General features: G+C 43.6%; 1 protein-coding gene across 1 annotated transcript in view; it reads left to right on the top strand.

Moving 5' to 3' along the window:
• Window positions 1-25,499, top strand: part of MGAT5 (alpha-1,6-mannosylglycoprotein 6-beta-N-acetylglucosaminyltransferase) — a 603,388-nt gene that overhangs the window by 87,862 nt on the left and 490,027 nt on the right. The window contains exon 2 of the mRNA XM_085647328.1: window positions 15,156-15,536. Coding sequence (XP_085503454.1) covers window positions 15,296-15,536 — 241 coding nt within the window. The 5' untranslated portion in view covers window positions 15,156-15,295. The remainder of the gene's footprint in view (window positions 1-15,155; window positions 15,537-25,499) is intronic.

Raw genomic sequence — 25,499 nt, 5'->3', positions numbered from 1 at the left:
CAATCGTAGGGTTTTGAGTGGCAGGCAGTGGACTGATCCACCTGCATCGCCCTCCACAGCCACCTCTTGGACATTAAAAGGAATATGGCCCTGGGAAGCAGGGCAAAGGAGAGAGAGTGGTGCAGCAGCATAGCTGGTTCATTTCTGTGGGCACCTGATCTAGTTATACCACGCATCACTGAGGAGGACTCGTAGTAATATATACTGATCTGTGCCATCTTGCTATCCCATCCTAAGCATGTATATTTGATCCCAGATATCTGACCTTTGTCAAAGTTTTATTGCAATGCCTCTTGGAGAGAAGTGGAGGAAAGAGGCGAAGAAGATCAAAGGGATTGTTTCATATGAGATTCCCTCTACTATGGGACAAGGGACAACTGCAGGGGGAAGAGTTTTTTAATGCCATTGGAGAATGCCCTGATCAGAGTGGTGCTTTAATCCTAGTGGCCTTAAAAGACCTGCATTATATAACCAACAATATTGAAAAGAAGGTCACCTCTGTTGAGTAGAGGTTGGAAATGATGAATGTTATTTGTGGAAGACGGAGACTGACTTGCAATAAATTCTGTTGTAAATCACCGAGTTACCGCCACAACGGAGGGTCTTGCAATGAGTGATCCGTCCCTAATAGGTGCATTTGCATTCTCCGTGGGAGTATCCCTGAATTTTTTGCATACAGCGTAGAGGAAACACAGTGTTTTATGTGGCAAAAGGATGCTATTTTTTCCAAATTGGAGTTCTCAACACAAACCAGGTGGCAACAGATTTAGTGCATCAAAAAGGACTTGTTAGATTTGAAGATGGAGGCGCTCTCTGCAGCCCTGCGTCGAGTCTGGTAGCGAGAGGGTCTGTGGGATAATAGATGCTTGTTCTGTAGCGGCACGTTTGAAGTTTGTTCTTGTTCTTCCCAGTGTGTCTTCCTATCTCTCCACCTCTTCACATTCCCCATTGGTGGTGGGTAGGTCCACGTTAGTTTAAGGAATATTAGGTTTTCTGATGTTGTTTTTTGGGGTGGTTTCAGAGGATTCCTTTCAGCTCATACGCAGTTAAAATGCATTAAAAAAATCACCACTTAAGAAAAGCACTTCTGGCCTGCTTGCCCTCGCAGCCTCCTTTCTAATCGGCCATTGCCAGTCAGTAGATTAATCAATACAGGAACTTTACACTTCTTGCTGTCCTCTTTGCACTTTGGAGCAAAGGGCTCTAGTGACCCCCAGCTATTGTCGCAACTGCAAGGATGAATCTGAGCAAACAGAAAGACAGAAGGTTGCAAGCACAGGCGCCTGCCCCAAGACTTTGGCTTGTCATGTGTTTCAAGAATACGTAAAAAGCCCCACTATAAAGCTCTGCCTTATAGTGTCCATGTGACACCCAGGAAACTAGCCATTCAGGTGAGAACAGCCAGCAGCAGCAGACCTCATATTTAAGGGTGTTCGCCTAAATTCATTATGTGCAGGGAGTGTGATGCTAGTGTGCTGACATTGCCATGTCTTCATCAGTGCTAGACTAATGGTGGGCTACCATTGAAGTCCATACTGTGGCCCGTACACCCACAAATAAGCTTTGCAAGTCCTTCGCTTCCATTAATGGAACAACAACTGATCCACACCTACTGGTTGACAACTTTATTCTCCTGCTCCTGTACCCTCCACGAAGCAATGCCACACCAAAGAGGCCGCCCCCCCCCTTTTTAGCATCCTATTACCCATGCAGCCAGAAACAAACATGGATATCTTGAGTCCAGCTCTTTCGCCGCAACCCATGTGCCTAAAGAAAAGAGAGCGTGAAGGAGGAAAATCAACTGCTGTGGTACACGTAGTAGCAACTCCCTCCAGCGAAATGAAATTAAACAATGTATTTATTCGAGCGTGCAGCTAATCAAACTAGAGTGTCCTGGCGCCTTTGACAACAATGGAAAGGAGTGAGAGAGAGCCCGATTAAAGACTGAAGAGCCACATTTTCAGGTTGTTCCTGAAGGACAGAAGATTTGTATTTGATCTCAAGGCTTCAGGGAGGTTGTTCCACAGCTTAGCACCCAGATAGCAAAAGGATCTGCCTCCTGTGTGAGCAAGATGTATCTTGGGGATGCAGGCTAGCTTGGCATTTGAAGAGCAAGGAGGCCTCGAGGGAAAGTAATGAGCGACCCGTTTATTTAAATAGCCTGCACCTACTTTATGGATTGCCTTGAAGATGGTAAGGGCTTTGAGATCAATCTGTGCTTTTATAGGGAGCCAGTGATGGGATGCCAGAATCGGAGTCATCCTGGCTCTTGGTCTAGGCTTGGTACTCTGCATGCCACCCATCCTCTGCCACCTATAAAGGAAACGTATTGTTTCTATAGGATCAGTATGGCTTCATAGACTTCCAAATGATGGGCTCCTTCTGCTTTAATTACTTTAGTTTCCTTATTATTTTAAGGCCTTTTCATCTGTGAAGGTGAAGTCTCAATGTTTATGGTCTAATGCAGTATTTGTTTTAAGTGCAGTTAATAAGGAACGCCTTTTATAGCCATATGCATGACAGGTATCATTGAACATAGTTTGTTTTTAAGAATCAAATTGGTCTCTCCAGAAAAGGCCTCTGCTCTTTGAATGTGAAATCCATTAATCATCTGTTTATGCAATAATGTTTTAGTAAAACCAATATTCACTCTGTGCTTAAGTTGAACCGGCGGTTTTCGGAGCTCAGCACCAGCAGTTAATCATCAACACCGACGCTTTCATGAGCACCAGTTAAGGACACATTCATTTATGGTAGGCTCCAGGAGATTGCGTGATTTGCCCAGAATCACAAGATAATGAGCCGACGCCGAGACTCAGACCTGATTCCCGAGCTCCTAAGTCAGCAGCTCTGGCCATTACGCCAGATGCTCACCCCCTTTTCCTGCTTAGTAGTTGGTTCTGTTATAGGCGACGCTAACAGGAGAAATGGGCTGGTCCAAGCTGCTCCCTGACGAGAGCCCCAGCACTTGTTTTTGTTTTTAACTAATTAACCACTGAAATACATAATGTGCTGCTGGGAGGCATTTCAGCTCCTTAAAAAAAATAAAAAAAATGGAGTCTTGACAATTATGTTGCCCGTGTTTGTTACTAAATTGTTTAAAGAGAGGTGAATTAGAATTTATAGTGAGGTGGTTGCATTTTGACTTGAATGACAATATCCTTGTATTGATCGCTATTGTATTTTTGCTGTCATCATCTAAAAGCGCACAATAATGTATTTGGAATTTTAAAATTAATCTCCAGTATAAGCCTAGCAGAAGGCACAGTAAATTTAATTCGGTGTAGTACGGTATAGTACACTTTAACCTTTCTTCTCAATCTCAGTTTTTCGTCTTTTTCTTTGTTTGGTTCTCCACGTATTGTGAAACACAAAGCTGTGTTCTCAAATTATAGAAAGTGACACGTTTATTTTGGCAAATTTAAAAATAATAAAACGATTTGTCAAATTATATAATGTTTATCCAGTTTAATAATTTTAAAGGTTAATAATTGATGAAGACAAAACGCAATATCTTATTTCAATGCAATCCTTTCCGTTTGAAGTGTGATAATTCCCCTTTAGGGCTTTGATGTCCCTGCTGAAAACAATACTGTACTGTAGTTTGAAATAAGGTAATAGGTAACACAAGTGAGGTAAGTTTGAAACGGTTAAATTATGCACATTCAATATTGATTAATGGGCTAGCTACAGTTATGTTTAATTGGGGAACGAGGCTTGAGTTTCAGTGTATTGATGTAGCACAATATAGATATTTTCTTTATTAAATATTTTTATTGAAATGCTCTCCTTGATTCAGAGGACTTTAATATGGTTTTGCATTGAATTAGAAACAAGTTATCAACTGTGGGAAAAGTAATCCAGAGGGAAAAATTAGGCTGGCTGCTGATGTGGGGCCCTGGGCCGATAGATATATAGTGGGCGGCGGAGCATAGAGGTAAGCACAGTTTTCATTGTATCCTCTGGAAGCATGGTTCTCCATCTAGGGCCCACCTTATGAGTGGGCTGTGTTGTATCCTGTAGTGCATCTTTTGAATGTAATCTTCTTGTTATTGTAAGAATGTTTGTTCATGTGCGTGCTTGCATGTATTCTGGCTTGTGCATTCTGCTCTTTGGCAGTTGATGGTTGAAGCCCGTCTGCATGGATGCAAGCTTATGGGCCCACCTCTTGCGATAACTTTGTCTAATAAAAGACATTACAACTCACCTGATATCCACGTGTGCACTTACTACTGGCTGTTAGTTCCAATGAGCCCAGTATCGAGAATTACTGGACCCATCGAAATTTTAACTTGTGTGGGCTTCCCGTGGAAATTGCAATCTGTATGTGAAATACTGAAAAAACTTGGAAATCCGTGCAGAAACACCACTTCCCACATGTTATTCCCTAAAACACATAATACCTTTTATTTCCCGGCCATTAGAATTCTCAGGATCCTTAGTAATGGTAATTCTGGGAGGTGGGAAATAATGGGGATTAGTTCTGCCCTTTCCTAATGAGAACCTAGGTTGAATTATATCTACACACTACATAATAAATGAATAGATTAAAGAATACTACCTTTTTTGCATGAACGATGAAAGCACAAGCGTCTGCAGCCCCTTCTGTAATGCTATTGTGTCCCGAAAGTGCACAAAGCTGGCGAACACACCTGCTGTGACCCCCAGGCACAGTGTGTAATACGACCCCTGAATTGCTCATGGCGACCACTTTTTAGGTCGCGCCTGGCGAACGCAGCGCGATGCGCTGCTGTCGCCAGCGAGATCTATTGTTGCTGACTTGCCTCGGAAGTGGGACAGGAGATGGGCACGCGCAGGCTTTGGCGGATTTGAGTTGGTGTACGCGCTTGTGAAGACGCGCTTGCAATGATGTGTACGCGGCGTGCACATCTCCTGTCCCCTTTCCGTTCCCAGCAGCCTCATGCACTTTCACTTTCCATTCCCCCCGTCGGGGAGATGGTGGCCAAGGAACACGTGGTAAATATGAAAAAGAAACCGTGATGCAGGGACTGCGGGTGACGGGCGTTTCCCCGGGGCCATTAACCGGCTGCAGGAGGTGGCGGAGTGCGGGGCACCGACATGCAGCTGTGTCCCGACTGGCTGGGGCTCGGGCTCTCGTGTCCTGCCCTTGCAGCGGCCTCCTCCTCCTGCCACCAACTCTCTCTGCTAGTGCTCTCTCTATGCAGAAAGGATGGGGAGATGTAAAGTGGGAAAGAGGGGACGCGCCGGCGGCCCTCTGGGACGGGCTGCCAAGTGGGGGTGGCGGTCGCGAGCGTGCTAAGTCCAAAGGGAGGCGCTCTCAGACAAGGGGGTTGGACAGCGTTGTGGGCGCGCACAACTTCACCCATCCCAATTCCCAACCCTAGGTGGAAGAAGTCCAAGAAGTAGCTGGTTTTCTGAGCCCTCGTTGTATTTTCAGGGCGCGTGTTGTTTCCGTTGGTGGCACACACACGGCTGTGTGTGCCCTCTTTTATTTTTTAGAGCATGTTGTGTTTTCATGCGTGTGTTGTCTCCGCTGAGTTCGCACGCATTGCTCTCCGTGCCCGCTTTTATTTCTGAGCGCTCATTGTGTTTTTAGGGCGCGTGTTGTCTCCGTTGATGTCAACACACAGGCGTGTGTGCCCTCTTTTATTTCTGAGCCCTCCTCGTGTTTTTAGGGCTCGTGTTGTCTCCGTTGATGTCACACACGTGTGTGTGTGTGTGTGTGTGCCCCCTTTTATTTCGGAGCCCTCATCGTGGGTGCAGCCCTATACTGTGCTCCCGCCACTTGCGAGTTGAGTTCGCTGGTGACACCCTCCTCTCATCGTGTAGGCGATGGGAGTTGAGGGGTGTTCTTGTAGTGGGAGGGGGCAACAGGGGTGGGCATTACACCGGTGTGGGAGGGGATCAGGGCCTCAGTCTTGACGTGGCTGGTTGCTGGTGGCCTGGGTGCAGCTTGTGGGCAGGGATTCAGCCTTTATTTGGGTGTGATTTCCGTCACATAGTTATGCAGATGTGACGAAGGGAGCGCATAAAAACCCAGGAGAGCTGGACACTATAGAGTCTTGGGCCTTATAAGCCGGGAAAGTGTCTGGAGCACCTTTCGAGGGAGCCACTATACCAGCCAATTTGGGGTATAGGGCACATTATGCCTTATCAATATCAGTCTTCCTCTGTCGGTTAGGTATTTCGGTCTCCAAGGTTACCGACTTAAAGAAAAGTAAGCTCTTGATTTCCCAGAGTGGCTCATGTCCACCACTCAACATCGACTCTACTATCAGCAGCCCATACAACCAGAAAGGATGACGGCAAAAAAACTGAGGTCAGGTCGTACATTAATCACCAGTGTACCAAGCCAATCTGCTGAGGAATAGAGCTCTCCATCTAGAAAGTGCAATAGGTCTCGACTTTCATTAAGTTAAAGCCATTTGCTTTGCTATACAATACCATTAGCAAAGCAAATGGCTTTAACTTAATCAAAGGCGAGACCTATTGCATTTTCAATGCTTGTTATTTTGGTGCCTGGGTCTGTTTTTTGTCCCAGTCTTCACCTGCCCTCACTTCAGCATAATGTTCTGGTATGTAATCCAGAATATCTTGTGTAACAATGAAATGGTTTTCTTACTCTGTGACAGCTTGTTGTTTTCTTGTATCGTACGCGCCCACACACATTTTATTCGGATTTTTATTTTGTCAAAAGGTATGAACTGATTAGATCTAGTTTCTAAACTGCTGACGTTGGATCAATTTGATCTGGGTTCTAGTTCCTGCTTGACCTCCTCATGTGATCCTAAGCATGCTAACTAATCTGCATCTTTCACAGATCCCACATCTGCCAAAATTAGGAGCACCCTTTAATACATAAAAAAAGAGGACATTTACTTTTACAGTAGCAAGTACTGCAAAAGAAACAAATGTGGAGATTTAACGTGTAAGAAAGATTCATGAAGCAGAATAATTTCCTAAAAATGATGTTACACTTACTCAGTAATTTAAAACTGTTTGCTAATTCACAGATGTGTATGGCATTGGCAACTAATGTACACATGCATAAAAGATGCATTGAGTATATGCCATCAACAATCCTTGGTAGTACCTAAATACTGTCTTTTTATTCATCCGCACATGTATAGATTAACCATTGTCTAACTTACATACACAAAGAACGTTGTAGATTTTACTTGTATTTATATAAAAAAAATTATGCCAACCCTTCCATATTTTTTAATTGAGTGATGCGCTCCACAGTTTATTTTACTCTGCATGCTTTAGGGCAATTAAGGTGTACTCTTGGTGTAGCCATAAACATAACAATGATATTGCAAAACATTTATGAATGCCTTTTAAGTCCATTACTCAATAGGTGGTCATAAAATGTGCACTGCCTGTCCTTGACTTCTCCTTTGATACTACCTTCATTTTCTGGATCTGCTCCTTTAGAACTCCTGTTGAAGCTTGCCCACACCCCACTCACAGGGAGGCTATGCAGCCGTAAGTAACTGAGGCATTTCAGTTCCTTCGTGGGTAAATGAGCTTCTTCTGGCTTTGATAATTGCATAGCTATTTGAATGTCTGTTAGCACTCCTACATTTTATCTGAAATTTGGCAAGTTATTCCCTGTCATCGTGCATCTGAGAGTTGACCACAGTGTTCTTGGTCTTATAATGACACATTTCTATAATACCACATGCCCATCATTGGATATGGTCACCACTGTGCTTTATAGCCATGTGACTATTTTTTTTCTTCTTTCTTATACCATATAGATATCCACAAAAGCTTCATCCACAAATTTCTTTCATGAGATGCTGGATTTATTTCCTTTCCATATATTAATTAATTTATCATTTGTTCGTTCATCAGTGCTTCTAAAGAATCATATTGCCAAATCAAACGTGAGTTTCCGCCCCCCCCCCCCCCAATCCTCTAGTTTCTCGCCATGGTGTTTCTTCATGTTGAGACTATGCGGGTGTTAGGATTAGTAGTATATTAATTTGGAATAGGTCATTTACTTTAAAACCTCTGTTGTATCATGCGTCATAGTGCTTTTTTAAATTGGACTTTTTCATTGTTTTGAGCCATGTTGCATAGAGGCGCAACACAGTGCGGCATAGATGAAAGATAAAAATATATATATATGAGGTGGACAGTCCCTTTTTTTTCAGTACAGTGTTATTGAAAAAAACTTCTTTGCAACACATCCAGAGTATTTAGACAAACAACCTTTTGGAGGTACTTCTATTTTTCGTGAAGACAGTGAAAGAGCTTAACTGCCATCCAATAAAAGGGATCAAAAACTCCATTGTGCCACTTTTATGAAGGGAAACCGAAAAGGCTCTTTGACAATAATGATGCTACATAGTCAGTAGAACATATCTATCTCTATGTGGGATGCACATTAATTCATTCCAGCAAAGAAGGGGAGGGGCGTGCATGGGCCCGAATTTCAAATCCATTTGCCTGTTCCAATTTGGACACACAAACGTTCAGTTGGCCAGTGCAAAGAGATTCACAAAAAATTAACCTTGCACTCATGAATTCTAGAGGTGGGTGGCAAACTCTGCTCCGCCGGCAGAGTTCGTGGAGTTTTGCCACTCGAGCTCCGTTTGAGGCGTGGGGTTCGGCAAAAACTCTGCAACTACCGACAGAGTGGAGTTTACTGGCGCGCTCACCCCAGGCACCCCCTTCCTAGCCAATGAAGAGGGAGCAATACTAGACATATATGAAAAACACCCTGAGTGACCATGGTTGACTACAGGTCTGTTCAGTAACCGCACAGAGCTGATGTTAGTTCTTTCGTGGAGGAGGCAAAGAGGGCGGGATTCAGTGGTTTGACAGTTTCAGGCTGGCGCTAGTAGGGAGAGGAGATTATGGAAGTTGGCGGTGCACTCGCTGGAGGCTACTGGGGACCATGTGCCTTGCACTTGGGTTCGGTGAGTGTTCTTACTCCTGGGCACGCGGGAGTTGTGTTTTATGTTGACCGGTGTTGTCTGTGCCCGAGAACCAGGCAGAAGAAGTGGGGCGCAAGAGGGGAGTTTACTATTTGAGTTGGGTTTCCAACACAAAAGCTGCCCACATTCAACCTTCATGTTGATCTTGGAGCACAGGGTTGGTCACAGACGACCTATGAACACTTAATTGCTCCATTATTGTATTTGCAGCTGCAGCGGGGCTGTCCGCTGGTGACTCCTGCACAACTTGGCTTTCCCAGTGACATGTGTAGCTGGGTCATCGGAGGCCAACTGGCCCTAGGAGCAGCAAGACCTATGGCTCATTAGGCCTTGCCTTGATTGGCTTCCGACATGCACCTTGGATGTTTGCGATGAATCGCTGCCCTATAGTTTAATTAAATAATGAAGCGATTGGTCCGTGCACGACGACTAACCTGTTATGTCTTCCCTATGTTACAACAGAACTGATTAATCACTCCCTAACGAGACCGTGTGCCCCTTGCATCTCATACACAGAGGGCAAACAGCCTTGGCAGAGATGTGCACGACACAAAATGATATTTAACTGGTCGCCAGCACGCGTGGGCCAGCTGAAATTGGACAAGTGGTTTGCCTTTCTACCTCTAGATCTTTGCAAGTCCCATCTGAGCAGCTCACTGCCATTAATAATTTATTGAGTACCAAATGAATGGACCGCACCGCACTGCATGCAGAAGGCAGTATCCGATGGCCCCTGTACGCTAATTGAATGGCTGGTTGCGAAGTCAACTGCATCCCCCAAAAGTTCATGTAACATCTGAAATACAATACGCAATTTTTTTTCTCCAAAAACAGAGCTTGCCGTAAAAACATAAATAAATATTTCTGTGACACTTTCTCTGGCACAACACTGTATCTTTTAACATGCAGCAAATACAAAGTTTGAGTATTACAAGTCTCTGGTAGTTGTTTTCCTGTCTTTTGCAAGCTGATGGGCCAAGATAAGTTCTCCCTCAGTGTTCTGTTAAAGAAGTTATCAGCAGTATAAAGTTTTTCTACTCCAAATTCTTACTTGCATTCAATAAAAGCAAAATTAGATTTTCCCGCTAAAATATTTAGACAGCATTTATTAAAACACAAGCCAGCAAACAGGTGATATCTGATCTATGGCAATGGGTGTAAAAAGAGAGCACTTAAATTTCCTGCACCCGAATACCAGACTAAAAACATGACTACCCTGCACCCCTGAACATCTAAGCAAGCTTTAAAGGACACACATTTAGGAAGGATCCTGCACGCTGCAGGTTTTCATCAACTGGGGTGTGCTAGCTTGCAAAAATACATATAGGGCAGTATGATGGACAGACGTGTTGGAACACGGGATCCAGAGGATAGCGGTGACCCTTCATCACCATGGGTTAACATGTATCTTGGACCCTGTCACTTAAGATAATTTTAGAAAGAAACTGGTTGCAGTCGACAAAGAGCATATAAAAATTTGGACAGTGGAATAAAACTCATGACTATCAAAATAACCATTTTGAGGTCTGCACCAGTGTTCATTTGTGAAATTGAGGTGAGACGAATCCGGGGGCAAGAGCACAGGAAGAAAAACACTTTCTCTGTGCTCTTAATCCAGCGCAAGACCGGGTAATAGGGAACAACATGCACTAATATCCTCCCTGCGTTGCAGACACACGCACATTCATTCATGCACTCATTTATTGGTGGGGCCCATAACAGCAACTCACACACGTCACCTTTCACAAGTCTACACACACAGGAGGGATGGATGATTCAAGCGCTGGACATGTGGGGGGGGGGGGGTACCTTATAACCTATAGGGAGAGAAAATCATTTTACAAATATACGTCAATCTTTGTCACCTATAGATCCCTATTCTTAAACATCAAGACACTCCTCCCACTTGGTCGGTGGACCAATTAGTTGGATTGGTTGATGGTGATCTAGAACCAGCTAAAACACATTTTAAGAATCAGAATCTTTCTCTAAATGAAACCCACAACTCCTAATTTCTTGTTAATTCAATTTGTTTATCTAATTTTACATAACGATTTATATATGCATTTGCCTAGTCAAAATTTTGAGTTTAAATAAAATCGCAGAACATCATATTTACTTAATCTGGCTATTTGGAGTCCTCTAATTCATTGGCTCTGCGTAACCGAGTTGTCGTTAATTGTCCAAATAAAGCAGGCCAAGAGTCAAAGTCCAAAGTTCTCTGCTCGGCACGTTACAGTCCCAAAGATCGACCAAGGGCCAGTGACGTGCAAGCATCTATCATTGCCTGTGGAGTTGGTAAGTAATCTGCAGTCATCAGACGATTAGGCAGCATCCGGACCCTCAGGCATTACGACAGGCAAATAAAAGCGGCAGAATGGAAATCGGACAATCGGTCATTCGGGATTCGGAGTTCAGGAATTCGACACGACCCTCTAATCTACAATTTTTATAGCCATTTTCAGGTTAACATGATACATTTTTGGGGGCAAGAACAGTGGTGATTGGCTGGTTGGGATCATCCGATGCTTGTTCTCAGCAACCAGTTCAGTCCTAATCATGAGGTCATGTTTTAGGTTCGAGTAACAACTTTTTCCGGTCTTATGTAGGTTTTCATTGTTTTCCATCTCTTGGCCGTCCACCAAGCGTATATCCTTGACCAGGGACACGATATATAAGGGTCGCTAAGACGTTCACGGTGGCGTCTGGACATGCGCAATGGACTTCGCGCTTCACAAGACGGTGGCCACCTCGGAACACATGCTCTGCCGCCATTTGCTTTAGGTCGCAGATGTCAACTGAAGCAAAACAAACACTCAAGAATAATTATTTCAAAGAAATAATGATTCTAATGTTAACCCTTTACTAATCTCTCTATGTGCTTGTATTTATCTAGCATATAGCGACATTTAAAGCAATTATATTCACCTTTTTCGATCCTCCTCGTGGGTGCAACATCACAAAGCAACATATATCATGCGATATCCTATCACCACATATACTATTTATTAATATACGTTTGGATTTTAGTTATAAGAGTTATTAAGCCATGCATATAGCAAATTCCATGTGTAGTCCAAAAATTAATAATGTTGATTAGTGTACATGCAACACTCATTTAATAATAATAATATAGTTAATAGATGATATAATTAGTATTTTCATGCAAGAATAGAGGAGGTATACAACATTTTGCACTACCTGCTCCATCACTCTTACCAAGCAAACCTCTATCAGGTACGTCAAAGGGTAGTGAAGGGGCCAAAAAAGCTTGAACATCGCGGCTGCACATCTCCTCTTGAAGAATGTCAGCGAACACGAGCAGAGCAAACAAACACTCTGTTGCCGTGGCTTAACCGTAAAACTTGCTGGCGTCAGCTTGCCTTCTCTGCCTGCATGCGGAACTCTGCGGAATTAGGTGGAGTTTATCAGCAACTCCGCGGAATTCTGCAGAGTGCAACTCCACTGGCTCCTCCCAGGCTTATGAATTCATTTGCTCATGCACATTAGTACAACAACGAGTGTGTAACATTGGGCATGAATAAAAACTTCTTCAGATGTGGCAATGGCCACACCTGTGCAGTTAATCTCTTAGAAGTGTGGGAACACCCTGTTTTTAGAAACCTTTTTCTGACCCACTCCCGTTCTGTAAATGAGCAGAGATTTATACCTGTCAAGGGCAGCATTAAACCCAAGGACTCTTCTTCAGTGGGGCGGGGATGTGTTTGGGATGTGACATACTCCAAAATAAAAATGCATTCTCTGCTTGGTAGTTTGATTTGGGGGCACTGAGTCAGGTCGGCTCTTTCTGTTTTCTTGTTGTGAGTCAAGAATAAAAGACAAAACAATTACCTTTTATGTGAAGGAGAGAGAGACCAAGTGAAAGAGATCGAGAAACCCATTTGATGAAGGAATTTCGAAATGTAAAACAAGATTACCAGGAATCAATACAGACATCCCTGCTTGTCCAAACTGTATTATGCTAGGCAAATAGTTTAGTTCAGCTAGCCTCTTTTTTCTTTATTATCACTTTTAAATGCTTAAGTTCAGGATGTGCGCTATACAAGCACTTTTCATATTTGATTTAATGGACTGTAACGTTGCGTCATATATAATAAGAATGTAGGCCATGTTTAGGGTGTACATGACTACTGACTTGCTTTTTGGTTCACAAATGTAATTGTTGTTGGCAAGCTATGAATGTTTCCAACATTGATCACTTTTAAAAAGTCAATCTGTGCAGTGATATAATCCGATCTACTATGATGAAACTCTTCAACATGTTAAAGAAAAGCACTTTTTTTAAAGAGATTATGATCATATTTTTACATTATATTTGTTGAAATACATTCAAAATGTTTTCAAGTCTCAGCCTGTGCACAGACTCCTCATGGAGCCAAGTCACACTCATGACTCGGCTCTGACTCGGCCTGCTCTAATAATTACTATGCACATTTTCCTCTTTAATACTTGGGCTTGGAACATGGGCCCCTCAGTTATTTGATAAAATGATTTGTAAAAATCAAGGGCTAGAAACATGGAGCCCTGTCCACATGCCCCAAATTGACAATTCTACAAACAAGGCTTCATATAGCAAAGATGAATAAGAGTGTGTACAGTGAAAATACATTTAAAATAAGTGATCCCAGGGCAGGGGCTTCATGCCACTGTGTTGTACGCGAATGTAGTCATGAGTTCCCATACAGAACAACCAGGTCTCGGTGGGTTGGGATGGGCACGGACTTAGCTTCAGCAGTGATGTTTGAGGTGCATGCTTGGTTATGGTCAGGTCTGCTATTCCTGTTGGTTTATCTCATTGTCTCATTTCACTAAGAGGTTTTAACTTGGTAATATTTTTGGATTGGGATCTTAAATATATATAGTGAACGTTTAACAAAAAAGCTAGTTCATCTGCACAGATAGAAATACTCATTGGATGGGTGCAAAATGTACTTCTATTTGGAATTCACAAACATTGGAACAGATTTCCAAGCCTACTATTGCCAGTCTCAACTTTACAGGCCCAAGTTCTTGCAAATAGTTTAATCGGTGGCAGTCGCTTGGTGTTGAATTGTAACACATTTTTCTCCCACTGTGGCACTCTAGGCAGTGATCCACCTAAAGGAAATCAGTACTGCCACTGTTTCTCATGTAAACAGTCCATCCTGAACCTTGGCCATCTCATCTCTCTATCCTGCAGTGCAGACAATTGTTTTCTTTTGGTTGTAAAATTTGAAATCCCCCCCCCCCCCCCCAAAAGAAAGTCTTGCTGGCTAAGCTACGCCCCTGACTAAATTCCTTTGTAGTGCAGGAAGGGGGCAGAAGCACCCACAGAATTGATGGAGATTAATGGTCTCCAAGGAAACCAATCTTTCCATTGTGCTAGTTTAATTTCCCCTAGAGGAATTATGTAAAATGGCATATGCAGACATGCCTCTGCATAGTCACAAGTATAGATTAATTCAGCAATATTCCTTGGACCTGCAGCTGTTGCAGCTTTCCTAAGGTCTTCTCTGAAACCCTTGCAAATTCCTTAAGTTTGGAAATGTGCACCATGGGAGGCCATGAATAAGTAGATGCAGATTTAAAAATGTTGTGACTTTGTGTCATCTATCAAAAGGAATTGTTTCCTATGTTCCGTCTCAATTTACATGCAAGTGTTACTGCAGTGGTGAAATGCAAAACGATGGGACCCCACCTGAAGAATGTGATAAGGGGCTCCTGAGTTCTCCGTATCGCACAGATATTCATTGGCCTTGAGCTGAATGGGGGCCTCTTGACGGTTTGTGGGCTCCCTCAAGGGATGGGGGCCCCCTGGACTGCTTTTTATTCAAACTGATACCTCACTGATCAATTTGCACCTAAGGCTAGCAGCGCAAATAATGCATCTGCTTGCTCAACTAAATGCAACCGCCACCTAATTTTCAGAGTTAACAGTGGCAATGTCACTGAGGCAATGGATAAATAAGGCCCTTAAAAAATGATGGCTAACGCTTTGCCACACAAACAGCTGATGCAACATAAAGTAGATCCTAGCTGGTTTTGTAATTTGGTTCACCACCATATACAGTACTTTTGTTATTTCAACCTCTGACGTCTATAGTTGCAAACAAAATAAATAATTAAGTGTAGGCTTTTATGGTATTTCTGTTAAATTTAAAAATAAAAGGCGAAATAGTGCATTACGCATATCTACATAAAATATATTTTTTATTTCTTTTGCAGAATGAAACTGGGCCGAAGCAGGAGAGCAACCGACCAACCAACGCAAAGCACCGTGGAGTAAAGGAGAGAGCGGTGGGCGATGGAGGTGTTTCGTGTCTTAGTATTTTAAGCTCTTCCACCTCCAGAGGTGTCGAGGAACAATGGCATATTTCACTCCGTGGAAACTGTCATCCCAAAAGCTTGGGTTTTTTCTTGTGTCGTTTGGCTTCATTTGGGGTATGATGCTCTTGCATTTCACCATCCAACAACGAACTCAACATGAAAGTAGCTCCATGCTTCGTGAACAGATTTTGGATCTTAGCAAGCGGTACATCAAAGCCTTGGCGGAAGAAAACAGGAATGTGGTGGATGGGCCATATGTTGGGACCATGACTGCGTATGGTGAGTATAAACATAATACACTGCAGTCGCTGCTGTCGCGTATTGAAGCTATTTAGCTATTTGTTTTGTTGCTTTCCAGACTATGGGCCTCATGTAGGTAGCATACCAGTTACCACTTCTAAAATACCGAACGTTACCGAATCGGTATTTTAGAAGTGGTAACTCGTATGTAGGTAATGAGTCGGTATTTTTTACCGATTCGTTACAATCCGGTAATTACCGAATCGGTATTTACCGATTCGGTAATGAGGCATACCTTCCCATTGAGGGGAAGGTATGCCTCATTACCGAATCGGTAAATACCGATTCGGTAATGGTGGAGAACAAGCAAGGGTGGCAGGGTGTCACATTGACACCCTGTTGCACCCCTGATTCGGCCATGTGTGCACATGTGGCACACATACATGCCCTAAGGGCATGTATGTATGCCACATTGCACACTGCTACGCGCTTCAAAATGCCCATACACATACATTAATTATTTACCACCAACTATAAGTTGGTGGTAAATACCGACTCTTAAAAACACCCACACACTCCCCCTACATCTCGATTTTGGTTGCGGAATTTACCGAATCGGTAAAATTACCGATTCGGTAACATTACCGATTCGGTAACATTACCGATTCGGTAACATTACCGATTCGGTATTATTACCGATTCGGTAATTTTACCGATTCGGTAAATTCCGAAACCAAAAATTGTCCCCCTACATGCCAATAGCCAAAATACCGGTCGGTAACGGTATAATTACCGAAAATCGGCCGTTACCGACCGGTATTTGGCTACCTACATGAGGCCCTTTGCTTGGTAAACAAGAAAGAATATTTGGAACCTTTCAAATATGAGCTTTTGTGCCTTGAATTTCTTGGTTACATTATGTAGCATGAGTAATGTTTAGAACAATCCTGTTGCCTTGCCTAAGAGTCTTCCTGCCTAGGCTGTTCTAGCCGTACTTTTTCAGTTCTTTTTTTTTGTCAATGAATTTTTATTGTTGTCATTTATACAGGGATGAAAGAATAGCTTGAGATGAAAAAAAAAAAAAAACAATAAAAAAGAGATCTTCAGTGGTTATATTAGATAACTACAATTTATTGTTGGAATAAGTAATACTTGGATAAACCATCTATTATCCAATTGTAAAAAAGATAAATCTCTGGATAACATGAATGGACACAGAGAATATATGTAGATGCGCAGTTTTAGGCACTATAATCATGCTAACAGTCTCCACTATTTTCTGTGCCTCCAGTGCAGCATATTCGTTTTTCACACTTCATTGATCTTCTATTCATGCAGTCTTTGAAGCAATTACATTTCGTGAACAAATGAAGCACAACCATGTATAATATATATATGCAGTATTCCCACATGGAAAACGTATCTTCTATGTTAATTTTTTTCCCAGGCTTTGAACCTAACATGGTTTCCTCTGTAAAATGTATGCCGCCATCTTGGATGCTGAAGTTAAAGGAACTGATTAACACTGTGCGTGTGTACGTGTAGTATGCCAAAGTGCTATTTGAGCTTTTCTTTTGGAGCTGGTAAAAGCCGATTGAGTTTGACATTCAGGGCTTTCACCTTACATGGCTGTGATTAGTATTAAAATCCAGCACCCCCCCACCCCCCCTTTCACACACATGCAAACTTCCCTGCCTCTCGAAATAGGCCTCGAACATGCTTTCAACGGGTTGCTGTTGGGTATCGTGTTGCCGAATATAGAATGTAGGCATGAAATCTGGAATGGGAATGTTGGGGGATGAACGGGTGGGGACTTTTGAATATTAAGCCAGTTGGAAGCAGCCAGAGTTAACTGTGAACAGAACTAATAAAAGAAGATATTGAACTTACCTGGATAGGAAAGCTTCTTTTCAGTGATAATGACGAACTCGGGCAGACTTAAAAACAAAGTACCCTGAAACGGAGAACTCAAACAAAAACTACAATGTATTCGTTCTTATACAAATAAGCTAGAATCTAAATTGTGCTTTTGGAGCATGCAGTAAATAAGGAACAGTTCCTTGCGGTTAAAATAAAGGCAGAATATTCTATTACTGGCGACCCATTCGACACGTTCTTCAATCATTTTGCCTCCTGATATTCCTAAAACTAGTTCTTTACTCTTAATTAACTTAATTGAGGCGTCAGTACATTCCGGCTGCTCAAATAACCCAGGCACAGCAAAAATGTGTTTTACATACTTGAGCCAAAGTATGGCTAACGTATTATCCAGAGGAAGCAGTTCTTGATGACGGCATTCAAGAAAGTTTCACTTAATGCCCAAATTGAAACCCACAGCAAGATCAGAATATTTTTTATAAAAAAAAAATCAGTTTGTACTTGCTGAAGGGGCTCGAGGTTGGTATAACCCCAAAGCACGGCCCCGTAAGAGCCAACAAGGTACACTTTGACTTCTGTATCTCAAGTAACCCTGGGCGTAGTTTGCGTAGTAGCACTATGCGTAGCTACGTGAAGTGCACTTCGCACTACGGAAGCTACACGTAGCTACGCGAACTGCGTAGTGCCGGATGCATGTCCGCACTGTGCAATCATTGCAAACTGCATCTTGCACAGTGCAAGCGGTCGTTTTCTGCCGCTCGAGTAGATTTGTACTCGAGAGGCAGCTTTCTCAACACGGACTGGCAGTTTCTCATCGCGAGCGTTCGCGAGCATATGCGACCACTCGCAATGAGAAACCTGACCTCTCCGCGTTTAGAATCTCGCCGGGAGGTTTATTTTCTACTCTTGTGATCGGCAACTTGATGTTGCTGATCGCGAACGAGGAAAAAGTCTTGCTGGGATGTTATTTTGCTCGCGGTCGCCAACTTGACGTTGAGGACCGCGTGCAAGCAAAAAATGCCTGCACTGTGCTACGTGCAATTCGCGTAGTTGCACAAACTACGTGAGCGTAGCGTAGTCCTACGCCCAGGGTTAATCTCAAGTATGGGCTTATTTGACTTTTCTCCTACTTTGTCGGCAAATGTGTACACTTCCTCAGTTCATCACAACATTTGTTGATTTGTAGTGAAGAGAAGTAGTCTCCTATCTAGAGAGGAGGCAAATGGTAGACCCAAGTAATTAAAGTGCGTTACTCTCTTATATCGTTTATAAACCATCGAATGCTGTCCACTCCTGTTTCCTTTTGGCCCACATGTTTTAACCTATGATTTTGAGAGATCAATATTCAAGTACAATTCAGTCATAAAAAGAGTGAATGAATCTAGCAGAGATTAAACACCGTTTGCAGTCATTGCTTACAAAACAGCATCATCTGCGTAATACTGTGACGGAGTGTCTCCAAAGCAGTGGCAAATCTTTCCCTCGAGTCATTAGGAACTTTTCCAGCCCATTAATATAGATGGAAAATTAAAAAGGTGTCAAAACACATCCCTTTCTAACCACTCTGGAAAACCCTATTTTTCCATTGCAAGCCCCTTTAGTGCCATAGCGTACCCTCGCATGCGTGCCTTTATGTAATCACCATAATTTCTTTAAAAGAGAGATTAAAGGTTTCTCCACCCCCAGAAATTCCATCACCAGCCATATCTTGGACCGGTTCACGGAGTCAAAGGCGCAAGTTAAACCCATGTGAATCGATTCCTTCTTGGCCTTCATGTAATTGCCAATCAAATGTTGAGGCATTGCTCCATCCTTCTTAGGCCTGGGTGGAAACCGTATTGGATTTCAGACATAACTTTGCTTTCCTCTGCCCGCCCTTTAGCCTTGTGAGTAAAGTTCTCCTAGGACTTTTGCTGTTGAGTCACTCAAAGAAATGGGGCGGTAACCAGCCAGAAGACTCAGATCTCCTTTTTTCAAGATAAAAACGATGGTAGCGTCTGACCAGGTAGGTGGGAATGCTCCTAGAATGGCAGCACAAGATCACATTAGTCAAGAGCGGGGGCCCATAAAGAAATATTGCTTTTAAAGACATATACTGGTACTCCATCAGGCCCCAGGACTTTGCCTGATAAGCAGGAAGTTAGTGCCTTGGTTACCCCCTCGACCTGAATAGAGTGGAAAAAACTGCAGCATCCCCTTTCCTTCAACCACTAGTTCATAGGAGTCCGAGTTCTCGTTAGAGTTGAAGACTTGAAAAGAAAAATGGTCTAATCAGCTGAAATTATAGTTATAGTTTCTGGGAAGGTAGTAGTAATATTGTTAAAATCAGGTGCACCACCCTCCACAAGGTTCTGGCATCTTTACATTTAACAGCCACTTCCATATCATCCCAAGCCATTTCCTTAATCTCCTTCCTCTGCTTTATTATTCCCTACTGATTTTTTCTACATTGCCTAATTTCCAGCTTAGACTAGGGTGCTTTTTTGAGGGCCAGAATAAGCTGTTTATGGGCGCTAGAGCACGCTTGGTTAAACCAGACAAGCCTGGGTGTATGCGGGCACAGCTTTTGGTTGATCATCCCATGACTAATGGTCTCGCAGAGGGACCGAAAAGCGCATATAATTTCAGAAGGGACGCCGTCCGGGTTCAAGCATGTTTGTGTGTGCTCACCTTCATTGGACAGAAGGTTTCTGAGAAAATAGATGGGGTCAATTTTCTCCCGTTTTAGCTTAACACCTTGATTATAAACTGCCAGCCCGTTCTTACATTTATGTCTCCCTCCCACACGGATGAACATTGAAAGTAGATTGTGGTCGCTGAAACACTTTGGGATGACCTTAAAATTAAACCTTGCATTGCTTTACGGGGCAGAAAATAAAAAGAAGTCAAGGGTGCTCCCTATCCTTGTAAAAGACGAGGGTATAAGATTGGGTGCAACTGATCTGGGGATGAAAAATGTAAATTATATTTCATAATTTAACTTATTTAAAAATTCACCATATGGATCATGCTTAAATGGTACATTCCCTCCCCATCCTTATCCAAAAAAACAGACCTTCGTACTTAGATATCCACTAAAGGTAAGGTTTCTCTTCTGTATGTCTAACTCATACTCTAAACCTTTAATTACAAAAATATTCACGTGAACAAAAATATTATGATAAAAGTTGACATTGAATTTTAACATTACCCCGATTTTCAAATGCAGGATTTGATAATGTGGTCTGGAAAACACTGGGCTCAAAATGAGACTGGGGCAATTTAAAGACAGCAGGAACACATGCTTTACCCATTGGTTGACCCCTATTGGAGTGCACAGCAGGGTAGCAGATGGAGTAAAAAACATTGATGTGAAAGTCTTCCATTTAGCAAGTCTCTTGGCATCCTATCAAGTACAACTCATTTATAAATGAGAGCAATGTTGATTTCCCAGTTTTGAGCGGATGACTGCTATGTTCCAACAATATAAATGACTCTTCTCCTTCATTGCGGCTTCACTTGTTGGGGACTGTGCAGTACATGCGCCATTACCACTGACCATGATGTTCAAGTTCTCTATATTCCCACCCCTCATCAATGTGTCTTCTGATCATTCCTTTATGAATGAATGGGTGGAGTCAGTCAATTTCATTTAGGCCTTTAAGCATTCTGAAAGCGTTTCTAGCAAGAATATTGAAGCATTCTGCTATATTTCTCGGATTGGCGACATACACCCGTTCGTTTTGAAAGCTGTTAATTGGCCTTAATGAGGACTTATTAAAATAGACCAGAAGCATGGGTCTGATGTTTTCCCCCCAGTTGCAGTCTAAAAAGCAGCCTTTTGATCAGCTTGGTGCTTCTGAAGTGGATGACCACACAGTCTCCAGGTGTGAATTCAATTCCAAAGCCAATCACTGGATCCTTTTTACTATATTTATTTCAACGCACAGTTCTCTAAGCCAGTCTGAGCGCTGTTTGAGCCAATGAGCCACCTGGTTCTCAGCTCAGCCCACCCCCTCCTGCTGCCTTTGTGGTCAAACTGGGACATTTTCAATACTATAACATATGGAGTGCATTAAGAGGGTAATTGTAAGTGGCCACCGTTCGAAAGCCGTCAGGCACTGGATGCTCCTACTTCACAGCCACACTGCACCTAGTCACAGACTCTGCTGCACTGAATGACCTCCTGGGTGTACTGCAGTGGCTGGCCGTTGTGCACCATTGATGGGCACAGGCCAACAGAGGATAGATACATTTTGTTTCTTTGGTGCATTATCTTGGCCAATTGGTTCCTTCTCCTGATCACCCGGTGGGGGCCATGAGCTTTGCTAAGGTCAAAGATTTCAAAGACATATTTTCCAAGGATTTTAGTTTATCCAGTGTTAGAAATGGGGGTCTCTAGTTGGCAAGGACTTGGACCTTTGTCCAAGTAGGGACCCTTCTTCCTAGTTAGGATAAGGGAGTTACACTCCTAAAATAACCCCTGCTCACCCCCTTGGTAGCTTGGCACGAGCAGTCAGGCTTATCTTGGAGGCAGTGTGTAAAGCATTTGCACAAAACTAACTGTAATACAAGGTAAGCACTATAAAAGAACACCACACCAGTTTAGAAATATATCCAATATTTTTATGTACTTCAAACAAGACCAAATACGATAAAAATCCACAGTACAGTACTTTAAAAATAGATGCGTTGCAAGATGTCTTTAAATTGCATAGGTACGTTGAAAACACAGTTCCTTGATGTCAATAGCGCCGTCCGGGGCTATCACAGCGTCGTGAACAAACAAATCCAAACCGTTCTGGCTGCTGCGGTGTCGCGGGTCAGCTACGGTGTCGGGTAGACCCGCAAAAAGTACCTTTCAGAAATGCAGGGCGTCTATGACCTCTCTTTGAGCTTCCGAAAACACGGCGTCCGCAGGCGTCGGTTTTGGAGGCCGGTGCAGGAGTCGTCGGGGCCCTCGAAGTCACACGCGTTGCAGATCGATCTCCTCTCTGGTGAAGTCAGGAACGCTGGCGTCTGCAGGCGTCGGGTGCTGCGGTGCAAAGTGCAGCCGTGCGGTGTGTGGTGCTCTCAGGTCGCGGTGCGAGCAGCGGCTCGATGGCGGCGTCAGATGGCGTCGTCGTGGGACTAGGGTCGTGGTGTGAGATGAAGGCGGTGCTCGTCATGGTGCTGTCAGGTCATGGTGCGGCAGCATCGTCGTCGTTGCTGAATCGCTGTCGTCGGCTGACGAACTGGAGTCGATGGCACCGGCATCGGTGGGCCAAGGCTGCGGTGCGGGATAAGGGCGGTGCGTCGTGTAACTTTACAAGCGGTGCCCTCGAACCATGGTGGAAGCAGCAGTGGCTATTCCAGCGTGGAGTGGTGGCGTCGGGGATACCAAGGCGTCATCGTGAAGCGGTGCGGAGTGCGGTTCCCACAGGTCGCGGTGCGAGCATCAGCAGGCGTCGTCGGTGAGACCATGGTCGCGTTGCCCTCTGTGATGCCTTCAGGACACGGAGTCGTCATCGGCGTCGGCAGCGGCGTCGTAGACGGCGTCGGGCTTGAAGTCTTTGCTGTTCCTGAGACTTCTTGAACAGGGGGCAAGCTCTACATCAAGCCTTGGAGATACTCAGCACTCCAAGGCCCAAGGCAAAAGCAGCAGCTACAGGCCAACCCAACAAAGCAATAACACAACGAAGGGGCAGTACTCTTCCTGGCAGCTCTTCCAGCTCTTCTTCTTGGCAGGTTCCTTGATTCCAGCGAGTTCTTTGAAGTCTTTTCTATCCCTGAGACTTCCAACAGGAGGCAAGCTCTACTTCAAGCTCTTGGAGAAAACTCTAATAGCAGGATGATGAAAGTACAGTCCAGTCCTTTCCCTACCCAAGACAGAAGCAACCACTGCAGGCCAACCCCTCGACATGCAGCATAGGAGCAGTACTCCTCTTCCAGCTTTCCCGGTACTTCTTCCTGGCAGGTTCCTTAGTTCAGAAGTAATCTAAAGTTCTGAGGTCTGGGCCCCTATATTTATACCAGCAACTCTTTTTTCCTCTGAAGGCAGAGGGTCATGTACCTAGTGCAAACCAGTTCTGGGTGCATCCTGCCCGTGTGCACCTTCTTTCTTTTGTTAGTGTGGGCCAGGGGCATCAGATGCACCACAGGAGGTGGAGCCAGCATTGTGGAAGGCAGATACAGCCCTATACAGATCCAGGTGCGACTCCTCCCACCCATCTACATGCAGATAGGTCTATTCAGCCCTGTGCTGACTCACCCTGTCTCCTGGAGTCTCCCCCAGCCCCTGTCACTCACAAACCAGACAGACAATACACAAGCTAGCAGAGGCAGGCTGGATGGTTAGGCAAGAAAAATACCTACTTTCTAAAAGTGGTATTTTCAAACACAATGTTAAAACCATCTTCACTAAAAGATGTATTTTATAATTCTGAGTTCAGGCATACTAAACTCGAAATTCTACCGCGTTCCCTGGGTCAGTAAGGATAATAGGATGTTATAATCAAACTGCCCATTCTGGCCTATGGGGAACAGGTAGCCTTGCTATAGTGAAAAACGAAGTAGGCTGTAATTCACTATCACGACATGCCACACACCAGGGCATGTCCTACCTTTCACATACAATGCACCCTGCCCACAGGGGTACCTTGGGCCTACCTTAGGGGTGACTAACATGTACAAAAGGGATGGTTTGGGAACTGGCAAGTGTGTTCACTTGCCAAGTCGACATGGCAGCCCCAGGCTGCACACAGGCTCTGCAGTGGCAGGCCGGAGTTACACTTTACGGGCTGTTTGCGTGGGTGGCACAATCCAGTCCTGCAGCCCACCAACAACATTTGATTTATAGGCCCTGGCACTTGCAGTGCACTTTACTAGGGACTGACACATAAATCAAATAGGCCAATCATGGAAACGCTAATCCATAACACAGTTTACACAGGGAGCATATGCACTTTAGCACTGATTGGCAGTGGGAAAGTGCCCAGAGTCCTAAAACCAACACACACGAATCAGGAAAAAATAGGTGGAAAAAGCAAAAAGTTTAGGGATAACCCTGCAAAAAGGGCCATTTCCAACATCCAACATCCAGTATCAAGGTGAGAGAATCCTGTACCTCAACCCGGCTTCTTATTTCAACAAGCATTTAGTGAAGAGATTCATTAAGTTATGGTCCAGGTTTTTTTTAATGTCACAAAGTTTGGCTGTAGTGGAGTAGGATTTAGAAGGAGTCTGATTCTTCCCTTACAAAGTACGTGCAGAGGCTAACCTAATCATATTGGAAGTAATTTGCACCATCTTTGTTTCATTGTGAATAGCTAGCGCCTACAATCCGTGCAGCAACAAACCCGTACTGACAGTGCCTTTGTTTTCTTAAGTATTTGAGTGACACGCTCATGCAGCATTGAGTATGTGCTACAACTTCTTCAGCGACATTCTCTCCTACAAAAAGCGTTCCACGTTGCCTATGACAACGATTCTAACTATTCCGGTGCTGCGCACACTGGTATATTCAGTACTTCCCAAATTCTTTTTTGTAATTCCTCCATCTTAGTTGGGAATTCCATATCCGTTCTTTAAAACTTTACTTATTGTGAATTTCTTTTCAGGTACCCAAGACAAATTTCTGTAGTGAAATTCTTATTTTAGAATGTTATTAGTCCAGGTTCAGGAGGCACTGGTAATTTATGATGTCTAGTTTGCCATTCGGCGTGACATAATGGCGTAAGTGGTGGTTGACGTTGCTGGCCATCTCATGTTGGATGGCGGTATATGTTATATTTACCAGTGATGGAGAAAGTCACTAAGGATACGCATAGCTGAACAATCCGGAGTATATAAGAATTAGAAGTGCCATGCCTCACACCTCACCAATTGTGCTTTTCCCTTATCAAATGAAGCCATTTTCCCCTTGGTGTTGCAGTCTGCCATTTTGTGTTCACATACAAATGAATGTATTAAAGTTACAGGTCCGGCATATTACGCAGTTTCATTGTTTAGGGTATGCCGGGATTGCTATGAGAAAAACCTCTTGGGAGAAAAATACAAGTGCCTTCCTGAATGTAATATTGTTTTTATTAGTATGTTCCAGTATTTTGTACTTAACTCTGTCAAATAGTAAGGGCTCACAGGGACAAAAAAACAAGGGAACTTCAT

Source organism: Triturus cristatus, chromosome 3_2, assembly GCF_964204655.1.
Source record: "Triturus cristatus chromosome 3_2, aTriCri1.1, whole genome shotgun sequence".
Lineage (NCBI taxonomy): Eukaryota > Metazoa > Chordata > Amphibia > Caudata > Salamandridae > Triturus > Triturus cristatus.
Note: the sequence above shows the minus strand (reverse complement) of the source record. Positions and strands in the feature narration are given on the sequence as shown.